General features: G+C 41.9%; 1 protein-coding gene across 3 annotated transcripts in view; it reads right to left on the bottom strand.

The window, feature by feature from the left end:
* MPP1 (MAGUK p55 scaffold protein 1) overlaps nt 1–20,904 on the bottom strand; it is a 31,628-nt gene that overhangs the window by 2,711 nt on the left and 8,013 nt on the right. Inside the window, exons 2-10 of one of the 3 annotated variants that reach the window (XM_069462805.1) lie at nt 14,944–15,087; nt 14,634–14,712; nt 13,481–13,566; nt 10,012–10,080; nt 6,739–6,935; nt 4,796–4,902; nt 3,481–3,561; nt 2,460–2,540; nt 132–334 (exon numbers count right to left, since the gene is read on the bottom strand). In XM_069462805.1, the coding sequence (XP_069318906.1) occupies nt 132–334; nt 2,460–2,540; nt 3,481–3,561; nt 4,796–4,902; nt 6,739–6,935; nt 10,012–10,080; nt 13,481–13,566; nt 14,634–14,712; nt 14,944–15,087 (1,047 nt within the window). The remainder of the gene's footprint in view (nt 1–131; nt 335–2,459; nt 2,541–3,480; nt 3,562–4,795; nt 4,903–6,738; nt 6,936–10,011; nt 10,081–13,480; nt 13,567–14,633; nt 14,713–14,943; nt 15,088–20,904) is intronic. The other 2 variants (XM_069462808.1, XM_069462807.1) reach the window with 2 other exon arrangements.

The raw sequence follows: 20,904 nt of genomic DNA, 5'->3' as shown, positions 1-20,904 counted from the left end.
CTGACGCCATTAAAAGTACTGAAGCAACCCTGAGCTCCCAGGAGATTCCCAGTAACACTGCTCCTCAGCACCCCCTTCCACATCCTGTGTGTGGCTGAGCCCATAACGCCTGCCCTTCCGTGCCTACCCACCTGGGGCTCGATGTCAAGGATGGCAATCTTGTCCTGCTTATGAATCTGGTGCACTGTTTCAAATTTGGTGCCAAACATGTTGCCCTGGTAGCTGCCAAACTCTAAGAACTCATTGGCAGAGATGTCCCTCGTCATCTCCTCTGTTGATATGAAGTGGTACTCCTTCCCATCTTCCTCGCTCTTCCTTGGTGGCCGTGTTGTATCTGTGTATAAGAACCCAAATCCCTGATGAACTCTGGGTCCTCACCCTTGCACGAGAGCTTGGACCATGGTGTCTGCATTGAGACCCCAGCTGCATTTCGTGCCATGTTTCACAGATGGTTCCTCCCATGGGCTCCTGAAGGGCTGATGCCAGGTGATGCAGACCGAGAAATCCCCTCATCTGCCCAGAACACATTTAAGTTTTAAGGGGCAAAGGCCAATGTAGAAAATTCCTGTCATCATTTTCCCTATATGAAGTTACATCTCTTACATCTCTCAAACCACCAAATCCAGGAATACTGAAGCTCAGAAATGAAGAGATGACAGCTGAAAATATTTTAAAAACATCTATGGGCTGTAGTCAGGATTTCTTGGAAATGTATTTAAAGTTTCCTTTTCATGACTTGGAAAGAAGAGTACTTTCGTTTGGTTTAAACTCATATTGTTAAAAGTTGGAGGCCGGGCGCAGTGGCTCACGCCTGTAATCCTAGCACTCTGGGAGGCCGAGGCAGGAGGATCGCTCAAGGTCAGGAGTTCAAGACCAGCCTGAGCAAGAGCGAGACACCATCTCTACTAAAAATAGGAAGAAATTATATGGACAGCTAAAAAATATATATAGAAAAAAGTTAGCTGGGCATGGTGGCACATGCCTGTAGTCCCAGCTACTCGGGAGGCTGAGGCAGTAGGATCGCTTGAGCCCAGGAGTTTGAGGTTGCTGTGAGCTAGGCTGATGCCACGGCACTCTAGCCCGGGCAACAGAGTGAGACTCTGTCTCAAAAAAATAAAATAAAATAAATAAATAAATAAAAAAAGTTGGAATGTTCTTAAAAGTCACATTTTTTATTACTCATATAAATTGTCTAATTAGTAAAGTATTCTCCAGATATTGTAGCTTGAAATACAATCCTCCCAACCTCTCCCCTTCTTTCCATCTTCTATTGGGCATCTCCTTTGCCTTGTGTATCATCCACTTGTCTCTCAACTGGCTCCTTCCCCTTAATCTATAACCACATACGAATGTCTTTCTTTCCACATTTTATAACAACTCTCCTTTGATCTGACATTATCTTCATCTATCATCCTCTTTCTCTAACTCCCTTCTCATTCAATCTTACTGAATGAGGAGCCCATATGGGCTATTTCTATTTTCAGACTTCCTCTACTCCTCAAGTCAGGGCCATCTGCTTTCTGCTCCCAATGTGCCACTGAAATGACTCTCTCTCTGTCCCTCTTGACAAGGAGACAACCTTCAATGATCAATGTGTAAAAAAGCAAAACAGAGAAACAAAGCATAAGAAAAATACTAATATCAGGTTTTGAATCTGGTTTGCTATTCTGCTTAGCAGCATAGTAATTCCTCACTTAACATACGTTAATATGTTCTTAGAAACTGTGACTTTAAGTGTAATGACATATAACAAAACTGGTTTTTTTCTCATCAATGTTATAATGAAATTGAATGAAATGATGTCATTCAAGGACCTGCTGTCTGTCATTTTGTTTAAAGTTGCAATTTCCATGAACCTATTGACAATGTTAAGTGAGGACTTACTGTACCTCTTTCTGGGAATATGCACAACTATCTTATGTGGATTCACTTCTGTGAACAGAAAGGTTATCTAATTCCCCAAATGATCACTGTTGCCATTCTTCCGCCTATGAAGGACTACTACCAAAATTATTTGCACCTTTCTTAAGCACTGTTTTATTTAGAAGACATTTCCTGAAAATTAGAGGTAGCCTAAGAGTCAAACAAGATTGGAATAGCTAAGGAAATTGCAGTACATCTATTCAATGCACTACAAAATAATTCTCAAAGTGAATTAGGCCGACAGTATAGGGACATAGGAAAATGTTTATAAGGTAAAATGAAAAAAAAGAAATATGCATAAATTTTAATACTTGCTTAGTAATTTTTTAAAGCAAGATAAAAATGTTTACTATAGCTTCTGTTATGTAGACAAACAGCATAGAAGAGAACAATAAGAAAACAACATAGTTGTTTTGTTAGGCAGAACAGTCGTGGGTACAAATTTTTATCTTTCCATATTTTGTGATCAAATGCGCCGCTGATGCTCCATCCTTCAGGCTGCCACTTCCCCTCCAAGGCACCCAAGAGCTACTTACACGGGGCAGGGTACACGAACTTCTCCGGATTCTGGCTGAGCAGGGCATTCTTGATGTGGCTGCGGCCTACCCCACTGGCTCCTGTGTGGAGAGGGAGGAAAGGCTTCCACGTCTTTCCCACAAAGACAGAGGTGGGGCTGTGAGTGGGGATAGGGTATGGATTTCCATCTCTCAGCACTTGAAATTGCCAAGAGGTAAAAATGAGTTGGTGTCATATCTGGGCTGGGGTCAGGGCCTTTAAGCCATCAGAAGATTTGGGGCCACCAAGTGGCTTTAGGTCCTTTTGTTCCATTTGGGGGAGGAGGCTCTTTCTAAGAACTACGGTTTGGGGCTCAGAATAAAATTGTCATTTCTACAGAGGAGCTAGCTAATGTGGGGTTTTCTGTTTGTTTCCTAAGGATATGCACTTTTCTGAGCTCTCCAAAATTAATGGAATTGAATCTAAGCCAGTGTTTTTATTGGAAATTTCACCAGAGCCCTAATACACTTCCTCTAAGTGACTAACATTTCAACTCCAAGGACAAGAAGGTGAGCCGCCCACCAGGGCCAAGGCTCACATACCTGGGTTTGGAGCAAGGACTCATTCTGTTTCAGGTCAGAGTCACTGCTTGGGTGAAGGGAGCTTCCAGGGCTAATGTGTGTGACTGAACAGCGCAGGGACCCCACTAACAAAGTGCTAGCAAAGCACTCTAACGTGTGTGCATAAACAAAAAAGCATAGATCACTGCCAGCCACTTGGATGAACAAAGAGCAAAACCCAGTTTAGGACCTGCCAGCACAAAACCCAACTTAAAAGAATAGTTTGTAAGGTTTAGTTTCACTTGTGAGGTGAACCCAGATGGGGTACTTCAAAGGACCCAGAAAATTCTTTATACCTCTTCTATACGGAGAAACTAAGAGACCTCACTCCATTTCTTCCTCACTGCCTTTTTCTGGGGTGGGTACATAATGCGGGCAGGAAAGTGAGGACAGAAATGTACTCTTTAACTATCACAGCAGCATGGAGGCAAGGAGAAGATACCGATCAGCACCAGGGTCTTCCTCTTGAATGCAGGCAGCCGAACAACTTCCTCGTAGGAAACTACATCCAACTGGTCAAAAACTAGAGACAAAGAAAACCAAGCAGTGTTCATTCCCAGAGCTGGGGAACAGTGGTCCAGGCCCTGAGGTGGGAAAGAGCCTGGCCACATATTAACAAACAGGGAGGGAGCGACTGGGGACGAGGTCAGTGGGAGAAAGGCCCTTGGATTGTGTTTCTTTTTAGTGTTATGAGGGAGTTTTGAGCAAGGGAGTTTAAGTTTTTGGACCTTTCTTCTTCTGTCACTTTGAGCCAACCCTATTGGTCCCCTGTACTTTTTCTCTATAATTTCAGTAACCTGATGGCATTTCCAACATAGATGCTACCCTCAGCTCCAAGTCCCCGGACGTGTCAGTTGGCTGTCTCATGGGCACTCAGAACTCAACAACGCCAACATGATCTCGGTACTGTGTAAAATGTCCCTTACCTCAGGGAATGGTGCTATCAACCCAGCTACTCAAGATGGAACCTGGGTTTCATCCTGTCTCTCCATCCATCCCACCCCCCACAACCCCCTGGGCTGCCACAATTGTTTCCTGGCCTCTTCTGGGGTTCTTCTTCCACTGCTACCAGAAAGACAGAAGCAAATGAAAAGCTGATCACATTAATCCTCTGCTCAAAACCCTTCACTAGCTCCACAGAGACTACAATACAAAATGTAAAACAGTAGAGAAGGTGGACACAGCTCCCTATGACCTGGCCCTGGCCTGTCCCTCTGGCCTGCCCCTCCAGCCCACTTCCCTTCTCCCTGGACACACACTCCAGCCATATCTACTTCTGTGTAGGCTCCTGACGTACATTTAATAAATGGTGGTTGAATGGTAGATTGATTATTCATTTGTTATCTGGAACCTGCTTGAACCCATTTATAATTTTGGTATATTATATGTTCTATCATGGCAGGTCAAAAAGCCAGAATTAGTTGTCAGGAAAACATACTCCTCTCTAGGGTTGCAGTCGGGTGGTGCCGAAGGCGTTGACACACTAAGCAAGGTGTGAGCATGGAGAACAGTCTGGAAGGCTGTTGGGTTGGTTACCTGAGGGGTGAGGCAATGAGATGTGGGCAGGCCACGAGCCTTCCTTTACATCTACTGACATTGTCTGTCTGACTGCAGTTAGCTTGTGAAGATGAATTTAATAAGAGAAAACCGGAAGAAATGACATGCTTTCTGTATGATGTATGTTCCACTGCACGCTGCGCCACCTCCCCTTCTCTGCTGGTTAAGGGAACTGGAGGGAGAAGGCCGAGGAAGCTTACTTGAGCTGTGCTTGGCCAGGTACTTGTCTTTGTACTTCTTCTTCTTCCCAAAGGGACTGCAGCTCGGGGCTTCGCTTGGAGCTGACTGAGCCACACTTGCCACGCGCCTGAGGGGAAAAGACGACCGCAGAGTCAGCAGATCCTCAGTGAAAAGGCCTCGGGCTCATTTGCCTGTACTGTGCCGGCCCGGATGACCCCCTGTCCTCTCTCCACCAAACCTCTAGACCAGTTCACTTCCTTCCTCTGCACTAGCCACAAAGCTTCATGTTGTCCTTGACCCTCCTAGCCACTCATTCTCTAACAGCGTCCCCTTCACTCTCTCTCAGCCTCTTCTCTGTCTCTCAGCCTCTCCGTCTCTATGTCTCTGTTTTTCTTTTGTCTCATAGTCTCTCTGTGTCTCTCTATCCCTCCCCCTATGCCTCCGCTTCTCACCTGGGAAGGAAGATGGGCAGCAGGCAGAGGGACCACCTCCTTGAGTCTGTGCCCACCCACCTCTCAGGACATTCCAAATACAACCCACAAACAAATCACTTTCTCTGGCCCAGTGCTTCTCAAACCTTTATGACCCTACCTCATTGTATGAAATAGATTATACATTTAGCCCTATATTACACATACATGCATCTATAAAGAAAACACACACCTACATACGCAGCACACATACAACTAAAACAACAGCTTCATTACAAATAACTTCTATTACTATGTGTAATATATTCTCATGTTTCTATTCAACATCATTTTTTTTAAAAAGAGACAGGTCTTGCTTTGTTGCCCAGGCATGATCATAGCTCACTGTGACCTCAAACTCCCAGGCTCAAGCCATCCTCCTGCCTCAGCCTCCCAAGTAGCTGGGACTACAGGAGCACACCACCACGCCCAGCTAACTTTTAAAAATTTTTTTGTAGAGATGGGGTCTAACTGTGTTGCCCAGTCTGGTCTCAAACTCCTGGCCTCAAGTGATTTTGCTGCCTCGGCTTCCCAAAGTTAACAAAATTTCATTTTTTAAAAGAAATACTTGTTGTAACCCACTAAATGGATTTAATGCCTCATTAATAAGTTATGATCCACAGTTTGATGTTGTATTCTGTGGGTCTTCCTCAGCCACCTGCTGCTCCCAATCCCACAATGTTCTCCATGAGGTGTTAGCTCTGAAAATGGCCTAGAAGCCACAGCCAATATGCTCAGGGCTTTTACCAATATCATCCAGGGTCTGTACTGTATTTCCTTTGTTGCTCTAATGCTAAAAGTTTATTTCTATAAAGCACATCCTGTAGTTCAGTGCCATTTTGCATCATCACTGGAGACAAGATCAACCCGAATTCTGGCTTAAAACTGAAAGACTGGCACGTGCAAAAATGCACCTCGAGGTTGTGATACAGTGGGGTTATTTTGCAGAGGCAGAGGGAGGGTCAGTGTTGGATGTGAAATCAGTTAGACTGTTATATGTGGATTTTTCTACCACTCCTATGGTATGACCTGGAACTATGTGAGCAATGTGACTTGGGAACAGGAATTATTTCTTCTATGTGCTAGGAATTTGTAAAAAGGACACATGCTTATATGTGACTGTTTTTGTCGGACTCAGAAGAAATCAGAGAAACAGCATGGGTACTAGCTTACGAGGCAGGAGACCAGGGAGGGCTGTAGTCCCAGCATTGTCTGTCACTTGCTTAGTGACCATGGGGAAAGCGTTGGAGGGAACAGGAAGCCCACACTGCAATGGAGAGCTACTCAGGCTCCCTTGCTATAGCAGGCTGTAGTCAGCTTATCAGCTCCTGGTTGACTCTCCCTTACTCGTTATGCCAGGGGAGCTAGGAGGTCTGCTTGGTCAAGAAACAGAAACTATACACCAGATGCCAGATTTCTGAAGCTAAGCAATTATTTGTGGCAGGCATGTGGCCCTTCCACCTGCAGATTTAACCTGCATAAAAGCAGCTCACCATTCCTGCAGCTCGGGGGAAGGGATCAATCCTGCTGACTCCTTGGAGGAGCCTTCCACCCGCCCCTGCCACCAATTGCTGTCATCCTTGTTGATGATCTGGATTATGTCCCCAGTAACAAACTTCAGTCCCGCCTCCTTGCAAGGGATCAGATTGTCCTTTTTGGGATCATAGTCAAACTGCGCTCTCATGAACATCTGAAAAAGAAGGCAAAGGGAACTGCAGGCGGCAGCTCCAAAAGAAACACCTGCATCAGAGCATGTAAGTAGAATAAATAGGGTCAGAACTGAACGAACAACGAGGAGCACATAAGAGAGAGAAATCAGAACGCTGAAGTAATTGGAGTTGCTTACTGTTGTGTTTGCAGAAGGATCCGAACTAATCCCTTTAACAAGAAGGCATGAAATGCCTTTCTAGGTCAACATGTTTGTAGTTAGTGGATCTGAGTATCTTAAATATATGTGTTTCCTTGAAAAAATATTTTTACAAGTACGTTAAATAAACTTGGTAGACCTTTTCTAGAAGACAATGTAACAATATGAATGTGCCAAAAGTCTTAAAATGTTAATATCCCTTGGCCGCACATTTTACTTCTATGGATTTACCTGATACAAAACAGAACTGTCAGTAACGAGGTGTAGATAAGTATGTTCATCACAACAGCATTTATAAGAGTGAAGTATTGGAAACAACCTAATTTTCCAAGAATGGGGAATTAGTCAAGTATGGTCATCTACTTAATATAAATGATAAAAATCAATTTGTAGAAGGATAGATATGTAATGCCTTTGGAAAATGGTACTGATATTACATTAAATGAGAATATCATAAAACAAAAATAATAACTAGCATACTGGAAATAAAAAATAAGTATTTATTATGCATAGAAAAAAGACCAGAAGACACTACATGAGAATGTAATATTGGTTATGTATGGTAGTAAGATTAGGCATGCAACTCAAAGAAAGAAGGAAATAAATAATAAAGAGCAGAAAGAAACAGAAAATAAACAGAGTTGAGAAGATCATCAGAGACAAAATTGGTTCTTTGAAAAGATGAAGAACATAGAGAAGACACAATTTACTAGGAGAGATCAGTAGAGAACTTAGAGATAAAAAGGTTATGTGAGGATATGAACAATTTCACACCAATACATTTGACAAATTCCTTGAAAAACATAAGTAACCAAAAGTGACACAATAAGAAACTGAAAATATACACACTCATATTTCTATCAAAGAACTTGAATTTATCATTGAAAATTCTCCCCTGCCCCCAAACAAGCGCGCGCGCGCACACACACACACACACACACACACACGCGCATGCACGCGTGTCTGATGACTTCGCTGGTAAATTTTCCAAACATCCTTTGAAGAAAGAGGGCTAATCTCAACAAACACAAATTACAGAAAATGATGGCACTTCCCAACTCATAAGTCTAGCGTAACCATGACAACAAAATCTGATAAGAATCTCTCAGCAACAGTGATGTAAAAATCCTAAACAAAATATTAAGCAAATCAAATAGTTATATATAAAAAGGATAATAAATCACAAGTGAACAGAATCTATTAATACTTCAGCAACACAAGAAGGCTTACCGTCTGAAGGCAATAAATTCACCACATTAAAAGAAAAATAGAGAAAAATCATATGATCTTCTCAACAGATATACAAAAAACATTTGATAACATTTAAAACCCATTCTGACCAAACTTGGAATAGAAGGGAGCCTCTTTACCTAACCTAACCCTGACCCTAACCTACCAAAATCCTACAGCCAACATCATACTTTACAGTGAAATATTAAAAGCTTTCCCTTTAAGATTCAGAAATAGACAAGGATGTCTGCTATCACTACTTCTATCGGGATATTATGAAGATGTCTATTCTCCCCAAATTGACATGTAGGTTTAACACAGGGGTAAACAAATAGTCCAATGGAAAAGAAGAAAGAGTTCCAAAATAGACCTACACATATTACTTATGACAAAAGTGATGATGCAGTACAATAGGAACAGGATGCTTATTTCAATAAATGATGCTGGATCAATTGATACTCATATGGAAAAACTGGCCCTGTGACCTCTTACCTTACAATAGATACAAAAATCCATTCCAGATGGGTTGGAGATCCAAATGTGAAAAAGAAAATAAGTAAAATTTTAGAAGGAAACATAGGAGAGAATATCATCTTGACCTTGCAGTAAGCAAAAAATTTTTAAACAGGACATAAACAGCACTAATCATAAAAGGAAAAAAGTGGTAGATGGTATTTCATTAAAATTAAGAGTTTCTAGTCATTACCTGCACCAGGAAGAAAATGAGAAGACAAGCCCCAGAGGAAGAGAACATACTTGGGATACATATGACAGAGTACTCTTACCAGAAAATATTTGAACTGATATTTTATAAAAGAGGATATCCAAGTGGGGAAAACATATATAAAAAGGAGTTTACTCTCATTAGTCATCAGAGAAGTACAAATTAAAATCACAATGTGATACCACCACCAGAATGGCCAAAATGAAAAAAAAAAAAAAAAAAAAAAAAGCCAGACCATTCTAAGTATTGGTGAGGACTTTCTTTAAACTTCTTCCATATTCACTTGCCAAAGCCCTGTCCAATCTATTCCTCCACCAGCTGCTGAACTGGGAATATACCATTTCTCTTTGTATCACCTCCATGTTCTAGCACAGTAATTTATACATGGTGGACCCTCAATAAATTTTGAATAAGTGCTCAAAGGACTCTATCTTTTCTTTCTTTACTTTGGCACTATAAATCACTGGGCTTTATGATTACTATTTTTTAAAATATCTGCCAGTTTCCTTGGTGAAAATTAGTATCTCATGCATATTTTAATTTGTATTTCTTTGATGACATGTAAGATTGGATATTTTTTCATAAGTTCAATGGTGATTTGTAGTTTTTCTTCTGTGAATGATCTCTTCATTCCCTTTGCCCGTTTTCCCCTTGGAGTTGCACTGATTCTTTGCCATCTGTAGAATAAGATTACCCTTTCCTCTCTGACCACTCACAAAGGATCACTGCCTTCTGCCTCAATAAAAGAGGGAGGAGTGCCTGTATCTTAGTTCAGAGAGCAGCAGGCAGGGTATATTGGGACCTTGAGCCCAGCAGTTACACACTTACGAGATATTTAGAACTTAACAGTTAGACTCACATCACTTATAATGAAATCTCTAAGAACACAAGACAACATGGCCTGAATCCTGCCATCAGCACAACAGAGAAAATGGCGCCACCCACCTGTAGTGCAGGAAGACGACTTTGTTGGTTGGGAATTACTTTTAATGAGATTATTCCTTTTGTTTCTTTCTATTAAAAACAGAAAGGGGAAAGAAAATTGTAAGGAAAACTAACTTGGATGATTTGAGGTTTCATAAAATTATTTCCCCCTCAAAGCCCCAGGTTTTTCCCCCAACAGCCATCTTTACATTTGGGGATTTTATGGAGCAATTTTTCCTTTAATATAAAAGTATATGTGCCCCATAAACTAGCATAACAATATGATATGTTAATTCTATAATCCTGTCTTCATTTATGAGCCAGAATACTTCCATAGAGAAATCTTCTTCCTAATTTACTGTCTCGTTACCCAGTGGTACAGTTCATATAGGAAAGAAAGGATAAATGCTTTCTCTTTATTTACCCGCTTTCAAAGAAATGAATTGGTTCCTTCAGATGTTCTAATTAGCTTATATATAAACATAAAAATACAAGTAACCTGCTTCAGACCTATCTTTTAAAAAACTCCTTTGCCTTTCACACTCAGCCAGATTCCTGTCCAGTCTATTTGTGTTGTTCATTTCCTCTCTTCTTCTCACTCTGGGTTTCATTTGTTCTTTTTCTAATTTCTTAAGGTGGACGCTGAGGACCCTGATTTGAGACCTTTCTTATTTTCTAATATAGACATTAAGTGCCGTGAATTCCCCCCTTGGAACTGCTTTAGCGGCATTCCACACATTCTCAATGTGTTTGCATTTATGTTCACCTTAAGATACTTTCTAATTTTCCTTGTAATTTCTTCTGTGACCTATGGATTATTTAGAAGTGTTCTCTTTAATTTCCAAATATTTAGGGATTTTCCAAGTATCTTTCCGGTTTTGATTTCTAATTTAATGTCATTGTGGTCAGACAACACATTTTGTACGATCCGAATCCTTTTAAATCTCTTGAGACTTGTTCTGTGACCTAGCATGTGGTCTCTCCTGGAGGATATTCCTTGTGTACTCTAGAACTGGGGTCCCCAACCTCTGGTACTGGTCTGTGGGCTGTCAGGGACCGGCCACAGAGCTCTGCTGCCCTCTCCCCGCTCCTCTGCGTCCGTGGAAAAATTGTCTTCCATGAAACTTAGGAAATGGGGTGCACGTGCCGGGGGGACACACAGCAGAAGGTGCCAGCGTGAGTATTCACAGCCTCTCCCCATAACTCACATCACCTCCTGAGCCCCTCCTCCCCCTGCACACCCGTCCACGGGAAACCAGTCCCTGGTGCCAAAAAGGTTGGGGACCGCTGCTCAAGAAGAATGTATTTTCTGCTGTTGCTGGGTTGAGTGTTCTCTGTATGTCTGTTAGGTCAAGTTGGCTGATAGTGTCATTTGAGTCTTCTACATCCTCACTGATGTTTTGGGCTATTTGTTCTGCCAGTTACTAAGGGAGGGGTACTGAAATCTAGAACTTTAATTGTGGATTTAGCTTCTCCTTGAAGTTCTACCAGTTTTTCTTCCAAGTATTTTGTCATTAGGTGCATGAAATTGTAGCATTTGGGTTGTTTCAAAAGGCAGGGCAAATCTGGTCCCTGTTACTACATCTTGGTCAGAAGCAGAAGTCTAAGTGTGGACTTTTGATTAAAGCAAATCCCAGGTCTATCCTTAAATTGCCATGTGACTATGGGCAGGTTTCAAAGCTCTCCAAGGTTCAGTTTCCTCATCTCTATCTCAAGTGAAAAACCACCTTCTGGTTCAATTAGAGAGTGATGAGTAGAGTGTACATAATAGACCTACTTCAATATCCCTTGAATCTTTGATCTACTTCCTCTATTGGAGTATTTCTCAAATTTTAACATGCATACAAATCATCTGAGACTCTTGTTAAAATGCAGATTCTGATTCAGGAGATCTAGGGCATAGATCTAAGAGTTTTGCATCTCTAACAAACCCTAGGCGATGCTGATGCTGCTGGTCCGGGGATAATACTTTGGTGCAGCAAGACCCAAGGAGTGCTTCTCAAAGTGTGGTCCGTGGACCAGCAGCACCAGCACCATCTGGGACTTGCTAGAGGTGCAAATTCTTGAGCCCTTCCACTCGACTGGCTGAATCATACACTCTGGGTGCGGGTGGGAGGCAGGCAGCTGTGGTTTAACAGGCCCTCCAGGTGATTCTTATTCACACTAAAGTTTTGAGAACCACTGCTCTACAGCCTGCCCTGAAATTTCCTAGATCGCAACCTCGCTTATTGCAGGCCCTCACTGAGTTCCCTGGGGGTGAGAGTGCTGCTTCCTCCAGAAAGGAATGTGTCTCCTCAAGTGCCATGACCTGACCCTAAAGGACCTGGTATAGTTGCAGATCCAAGTGGTATTAAACCCTACAGCCTGGCCCTGGTGTTGCTCTTTAGTCACATCTGCCTGGTGTCTCCAGGAGATAGATAAAGAAGGCCCTTAATGCTGCCCAGGGGCTTTCTGGTTTCTAACCTTGCTGAGTTGGGCAGTTAATGCCTCCAATTATTCCTTTCCTCTCTGTTGATCTATAGAGTCATCAAAAGCAGCTGGCCTATACTACAATCATTGTATGCCTCACTGCTGCCATAGTAACCAAGGGCAACAGCCACGTGATCCCCCATCACTTCATCCTCCACTTGTCCTCCATCCCATGACACCACAAGTAACGACCCAAATGGCCACTGCATGCTGTGGCTTACCAGTGTACCATCTCCTCCAGCAAGAAGGTTATTTTCATATGCTCATCTATAAGCAGCCCAATCTCAGAATCCCATTTTTAGGGTCTGTTTGCTGAGGGTATTCCTGGTACTAATTACTGAGGATCCCAGTAAGATATAGATGGCACATTCAAAAAGGGTGTTTGAAGAGAGTTTAATGAAGGAACTATTCACAACAAGGGATCCAGCAAGGAAGGGTTTGAAACACTCCAGGATCTGCAACTGGGAGAAGCCATTACCACTGCTAGGCCTGAATGGGTGGCTGCCAGAACCCACTGAAAACTGTACCTGTAACAGGAGAGGGTCTGGCCTTCAGCAAATAGGATAATATATATATTTATCACAATGCCTGGCACGTAATAGGTGCTTGGCAAAATATCAATTGGCTCTAAGGAGCATACCCAACTTTTCATTTATAATATTCCATTCACTCCTCATAATAAGTCTCTGAGGAAATGAAGACTTAGAGAAGTTAATTTACCTGCTCGAAATCACAGAGCTAAAATAAAGTAGAGCCAGGATTCAGAGCTGCCATTAAAGACCAAAGCCTTCTGACTCCCAGTCCAATGTTCTTTACATCCCACCAGATCGATGCTCTGGGTTATTTGCCCTGCTTTGGAATTTTACTAAATTAAAGCAGAGAATTATCATTTCTTACACAGAATAAAGATTAGCAGCGATAAGAGCTGCCTCAATAGGGTACAAATACTTTGACAGAAAAATGTGTATCAACAGTTCACAGACACAATGGAAGATCTTCATCTAGCATAGAAAATACCTACCATTGCCTTCTGCAGCTGATCTACTGAATGATTAGTCACGTTGGTGCCATTGATCTCTAGGATCTCATCCCCCACGTGAAGTGAGCCTGCCATGAAATGAAAAATCAATCCACAAAAGAACAAAAGTTCACACAAGAGCTGTCATTACAACTCAAGATACCATAGAAGAGAACCCAGTGTTTCGAGCATGTTATAAAACAGATTGTATAAAGTATGCAGGATTGAAAACACTCAACCATGAGAGATGGGAATGTCCTTTTGAATCCCTTGATTCGGTTCGAGACTATCTCATCCTCCTTGACCTCCAACAGCGCAATAAAAGCACCTCACCCTCAAAGTCCTGGAACTAGAGTGGCTACTGCCTCCAGGAGACTGTGACACACATGCACATACTAAAAAGAATAACAAAGCAAGACAAAGAACTCGGTACTCCTCATTCACCAGCAAGTTCAATATTTCTTTGTTGTTTAGCTAAAACCCCAACATGCTATCACATGGTAAAGTTAATCAGTGTTTGGATTCTATGTGAAGAGCGGCTTCCAATATTTGTGTCACCTTGGATACAAAAAGAAGCCTTACTTAAACATAAAAGGGCAGGAGTTAATGGAGTAGGAAAACTACTTCCTTCAGAGTAGCCATGACCCCAACACTAGGACAAGTCTCAGGCAGGGTTCAAAGTGTGTGTGAATCAGGTGGCCAAATACAGGCTACCATCATCTGCTAAGGACATGCTGTATTTTAGTGTATTTTAGTGTTTTGGTGTATTTAGTGTATTTTAGTGTTTTAGTGTATTTTAGTGTTCTGTCATCACTCCCCAAAGTAGGTTTTACTACATGATGCATCTGAAAATTGATGGCAGTTTAATATGAAGGAAATACAATAGTTCATAATTATTTGCTTAATGTCTGCTTTCTCAGTTAAACTGTTAGCTCCAGGAGGGTAGAAAGGGTCGTTCTCTTCACTGCTGTATATGCAAAGTCTTAATTGGTGGCGTGTGGTAACTGCTCACAGATTAACTAACTAGAATAATATCTGTGCAAAAGAAGGCTCAGGGGGAGAGAGGGTGGTACTGGGCAATTCCTACGGCGATCTTATCATGCACAGGGAATAAATGATTAATCCCTGAATAAAACATGACCTCCCCCCAGAGTACCTTGTCTATGAATCATGCCACCATGAAGAATTCTGGCCACCGTACAGGACTGTTTTTCATTCAGCTTCAGAGTGATTCCCTGAAATAAAGGCAATGGCACAATAAGTTTTATATTAATTTCTTTCTGGGGTTATTTTTTTAAACACAATTTAAGGTGATTTCTCAGGAAAAATATTTTTGATCCATACCCGGCATAGTCCTCAACTAGAACGGGCATGAAGCCTGCTCTGAGGAAGAACTTGAGCGGGGGACGCCCAGTGGCTCTCAGGATAGAGAGTGAGTGGTGGGTAACAATATGACAGGGGATTACCATGGGCTCCTCTGTGACCTTCTCGAACTGTATGAGTCGCACTTTCCGCACTTCTTGCCCCTTGGCCTGGGCAGGGCTCCCTGGGGCAGCAGAACCATTGGTGTACATGTCCTCAGTGACAGCATTCAGCTGGTGCGACACAGCCTGGCGAGGCCAAACGAGAGAGCAACGTGTGAAATAAGGAGCGGAGGCCCACAGCCGGTCCGCATCTGTAACTGTAAATTCCAAAAGGCTCAGAAAACTTATTTCATAAATTTGGCTTCCAATCTCATTTGAATGGACGTGAAGCTGTTTGTGAGCTTTCTTCATCCAACTTAACAGACATGTTTATTTATCTAGACTGCTGCACAAATGTTATGACAAAATTTGAAAAATTCTGAATCCTAAAGCATCTCAGGCCCCAAGGGTTTCTGGTAAGTGGCTGTGTACCTGGACGGTGCACACACACACTACAGCAAAGATGCAAGGTGTGTCTAAATTAACTCATGACGAGAGGAGGCAGAAGGGGACAACTGCAAAGGGAGAAGAAAGCACAGATGACAACAGCATTCCCGTCCCAAACGATGAGCACCTCTCTGGCGACAGGCTCACTGATGAGCACAAGACCTCTTCTCCTCTTCACTCCCTCAGGCAACCTGATGCTCTAGGTCACACAGCGGTAAAAGTAATCCAGGTCAGTATTAGTTTCTCACACATCATAAGGTGAGCTTGGATCTGGCGAATCAGGCACTTAGTGCTAGGCCTTGGACCATGATGATAACAATAATATTGGCCCGTACCAAACGGCCACCTCCAGATGAGGTCACCACTACCCCTCCCCACCATCCCAAGATGGCACTGCCACTGTGGCCCCTTCCCCTAATCTCAAACACAGCAAAGCTGGATGACTTGCATGCAATACTAGAGAGCAAGGCCTCTTTATTATGAATCTGAAGCAACTGAAGGCACTGAGGCAGCGTAACAGAAAGACCAACGTAACAGAATAGAAACTCCAGAAACAGACCCATACGTACACGCTCAGCCGGTTTATGATAAAGGTGCCCCTGCAGTGCATAATAAACAGTGCTGGACTGATCAGATAGGCACATGGAAAAAATGAATCTTGACCTCATTTTATATATAAAAACCAATTCCAGATGAATTATAGACCCAAATGTGAAAGGTAAAACAGCCAAGCTTTGAGAAAAAAACATAGGAGACTGGAGTAGGCAAAAATGTCACATAAAAGGCCCTAAGTATCAAACAAAAACTAAAAAGATAAATACTTAAAATTAAGAAGTTTATTCAACAAAGAAAACTCCACTGAGGTAGGCAAAGGTTTAGTAGACAAGACACAGGGAATAATAATCATAAAAGCAAACCATTGACTTCATCAAACTAAAAACTTCTCATCAAAAGATACATAAAAAACTGGAAATGTATGGCACGGCCTGAGAGTAAAAATCTGCAATACCTACAGAGGGCAAAGGACTTGAATCCAGCACGTATAAAGAACTCTTACAACTCGGTACCAAGATGACAAACAACTCACCAAAAGATGGACAAAAGATTTGAACAGACTCTTTACCAAATAAGATATGAAAAAGTGCCCAACACCACTGTAATCAGGAAAATGCAAATTAAAACCACAACAGGATACCACCACACACCCACTAGACTAGGATGGCTAAAATGACAAAGACAGATAATATCAAGCATTGGGACTCTGATACACTGCTGGTGGGAATGTTAAATGGTGAAGCCATTGTGGAAAGCAGTTTGGCAAATTCTTACATAAAGTTATGGCCCAGCAATCCCACTCCTAGGGATTCGCCCAAGGGAAAAGAAAACATGTGTCCACATAAATACTTGTACACTAATGTTCACAGCAGCTTCATGTTCATAATAGACAACAAGTGGAAGTAACCCAGGTGTTCATCCACAGGAGAATGCACAGACCAACTGTAGTGCTTCCATATGATACAACCTTACCCAGCAATGGAAAGGATCAAACTGCTAATATAGGCAACAATATGGATGAATCTCAGAAACATTATATTGAGTGAAAGAGTACATAGCATATGATACACTTTATATGAGGTTTTAGAACAAGCAAAACTATTGTAAAACAAGAAATTAAAACAGTGGTTGCCTCTGATGGGATGGGGAAGGGACTAGCTGGGAAGAACTTTCTGGGATGCTGGTAATGTTCTATATCGTGATGGGAGGTTGGATTACACAGGAGTATGCATTTGATAAAACTCATCCAAACATACATGTAACACTTGTGTATCGCACTGTATGTAAATTTTACCTCAAAAAAAGAACTGCAAACACTTACTGAACCCCTCTAGCCAATGATATGCATGCTGAAACTTTTAGGGGTGAAGTGCTCTGATATCTGCAACTTATTTTGAAATGCCAAAAAAAAAAAAAAACCGGTAGATAGATGGATGTTTTTTGGATAGATATGTGATAAAGTAAACATGGAAACGTGAATTGTAGAATCTAGGAGGTGTGGCTATATGGGTGTTACTATAAAATTCTTTCATCTTTTTGGTAAGTTTGAAAGTTTTCAAACAAAATATTGGGGGCAAATGGCATTAGGAGACTAAAAAGGCAAGCCATGGAATGGGGAGCTGACACTCTCCTACTCTGCAAGTGGGCATGCAAGCTGGGGAAATCGCACTGGGGTCTCTACCAATGTGGCCACAACGCAGCCATCCCATTCACACTCAACAGAGACAGATAGCCACGTGTACCCAAAACGTGGAGAGAATGTCAGCACAGCCAGCACTCTTTTAAAAAATATAAAATTTAATGTTTGAGTCATTTGACAGTAATCCAAAGACATCATTCTCCTTTATCCATAAATGCTTCCGTGTGTTTTTTAATAACAAAGCATTCTCAAAACTGACAATTTAACATTAAGACAATGCTATCATCTGGTCCTCAGTTCACATGTAAATTTCACCAACCATCCCAATAATGTTCTTTATAGCTATATAGTTTTTCCCCAGATAAGAATCCAATCTAGGATCATGCAGTTTTCACATTTTTATAGTACTCCTTAATTTGGAAAAGTTCCTCAGCCTTTCTTTGTCTTTGATCACCTCAACATTTTTGAAGAGGACACATCTACTGTTTTGTAGATGTCTGTCAGTTTGGGTTTGCCTGGTGTTTTCTCATGATTAGACTGAGGTTATGCATTTTGGGCAGGAATCCCAGGGAAGTATATGCCTTTCTCAGCGCAACAATATTCTTAAAAGCCTAAACCTGGAAACACCTCCAAAGTCCATGAACAGTAGAATGGATACGCTTTGGCATAGCCATCCAAAGGATACCACACACCAAGGGATAACCACTCTCTTCTCCTTGAAACAAGACTTCTTACTTTCTCTCTTTTTTTTTTTTTTTTTGTTTGAGACAGAGTCTCACTCTACTGCCTGGGCTAGAGTGCCGTGGCGTCAGCCTAGCTCACAGCAACCTCAAACTCCTGGGCTCAAGCGATCCTCCTGCCTCAGCCTCCCGAGTAGCTGGGACTACAGGCATGCGCCACTATGCCCGGCTAATTTTTTTCTGTATGTATATATTTAGTTGTCCATATAATTTCTTTCTATTTTTAGTAGAGAGGGGGGGTCTCTCTCTTTCTCAGGCTGGTCTCGAACTCCTGAGCTCAAACGATCCGCCCGCCTCGGCCTCCCGGAGTGCTAGGATTACAGGCGTAAGCCACCGTGCCCGGCCTTCTTATTTTCTCTTGCTGGTTCTTTTCATCTTACTGACCTATTAATGTTGAAGCAGCCCAGGGCTTGGGATAAGAGCTATCACAATGGGGAAGTATAAGTGTATACCTCTGAAAATGCTCCCTGCCCACCCCAGATAAAATATTAAATCAAAAACTATATGGCCATCTGGAGGAGGAGGAGCAGGCCTGAGCTTGGTTTATGGAAGGGTAAAGGTTGGGGTACAAGGTGAAAATAGATGGCAGCTGCATCTATTGAAAATAGATGGTCAGCCACACCAGGGTTGACCCTCAAAGACAATGTGGAGGGAAAATCTTCCCAATAGGCAGAGCGGTGAGAAGTGTAGCTTGTGACTACTTTGTGAGGAAGTAGAAGTGATCCCAGGTGGGATTATATGTATCCCTGGGCAATGTCCACTGGCCTACCCAAGGGCCTGAGGAAAAAGGACTGGAAGGTGGGAGATAAGGAAGTCTAGGTTCGGGGCTTGTGGATAGACATATATGTCTCATAACACAGGGGGGTGTTCTTCATAAAATCATACAAAATAACATCTGAACTTTAATTTATTGCATCCTTTCTAAAGGGTCAGTAGAAATTCTGATAAAATGGTGAGGCTTGAAGCAGTATTAGTTATTGGATGACCTCAAATGAGGGAAGTACTGAGAAAGAGAAACTGTCTCATCTAGCAACTAGAACTTCAAAAAAACTCACATGACACCAAGTCAGATGGCATTGCTGTTATAACAGAATTGTCTAAGACAGGGTTATATTTAGAAAATTGACTTTGCTATCTGGAATCACAGAACTTCACATAACTCCAAGGTACTCTACAGTATATGATTCAATGACACAGTTAACACTCAGTATGGGAATGTGAGATACACTTAGAATCCTTAAGGATATTGCTAAAGAAAATGTTCAGCATTCAAAGTTTCATGCATTCCTTCATTTTTATGTTCCAATGATTAATTTCTATTCAGGCAATTGAAAGCCTATTATTCCTAAAAGCTCTGCAAAGGACGATGCTTTCAAGGCAGGAAGGAAAAAAGAAGGACCAGGCCCAGGTCAGCGGCATCTATGCCACAACGTGGCCATCCCAAGCTGCAAAAGGGGATGGGAAGGGAAGAATTTAGTTGGGCATCTTATCATCCAAACAAGATCAGGGATCTGTCAGTGAGAAGTGGGATGTTGGGTCGGCAACCTGTTATAATAATATCAAAACCATTTATTAATTTCTACTTTTTAGAATCTACCTGTAGACAAGTCATGAAATACTAATTAAAGAACAGACTGTAAATGTCAGAACCATGATACATGATAGAAGTTGAGAGGTAAAAAAAAAAAAAAGGGGGAAAAGAAATGAAAGGAATGGGAGTCAAAAGGAAGGATATAAATTAGTTGGACAATAAATGAAGGAATAATTGTATAATTTAAAGTTTCAAGGTAACCAACAAAGCAGAAGTTGCAAACTGATGGCCCACAAATATGTTCCTCAAAGTACCACCTATGGTGACCTGAGACCATATGGCTCAAACTCTGCCACAGATCAATTTGGAGGGCATGAAATCAAATATCTATGTAGATTAAAGAATACTGGAAGAAAATCAGCATTGAGTTGGAAGGAAGAATTCCTTTTCTCAAATTAATCATCTGTACTGTTTGTTTTCACCCATGCATATATTATCAGCAGAATGTAGAGAATGAGGAATTCAAAGACCACTGACTGAATGATTGCTGTGAAACAATGATCAGCTTGAATCCCAAATTTCTGGCCTCAAAGTGTGAGATGAAACTCAGGGGCTGGGCGTGGTGGCTCATGCCTGTAATCCTAGCACTCTGGGAGGCTGAGGCAGGAGGATTGCTTGAGGTCAGGAGTTCGAGACCGGCCTGAGCAAGAGCGAGACCCCGTCTCTACTAAAAATAGAAAAATTAGCTGGGCGTGGTGGTGTGCGCCTGTAGTCCTGGCTACTTGAGAGACTGAGGCAGGAGGATCGCTTGAGCCCAGGAGTTTGAGGTTGCTGTGAGCTAGGCTGATGCCACGGCACTCTAGCCTGGGCAACAGAGCAAGACTCTGTCTCAAATAAAATAAAAGAAACTTGGGATTTTCCTTCACTCTGACTTACAAATCTCTTACTACTATTAATTGTGGGGTTGAGAAAACTGAAGACCAAACTCAGAAATGAATTCTGTGAGTTTATCCGCATTTATGTGTCTTGGTAACTATAGTAACATATAGATG

The sequence above is a fragment of the Eulemur rufifrons genome, chromosome 30 (genome assembly GCF_041146395.1).
Source record: "Eulemur rufifrons isolate Redbay chromosome 30, OSU_ERuf_1, whole genome shotgun sequence".
Lineage (NCBI taxonomy): Eukaryota > Metazoa > Chordata > Mammalia > Primates > Lemuridae > Eulemur > Eulemur rufifrons.
This window is presented reverse-complemented; position numbering and strand designations above follow the sequence as displayed.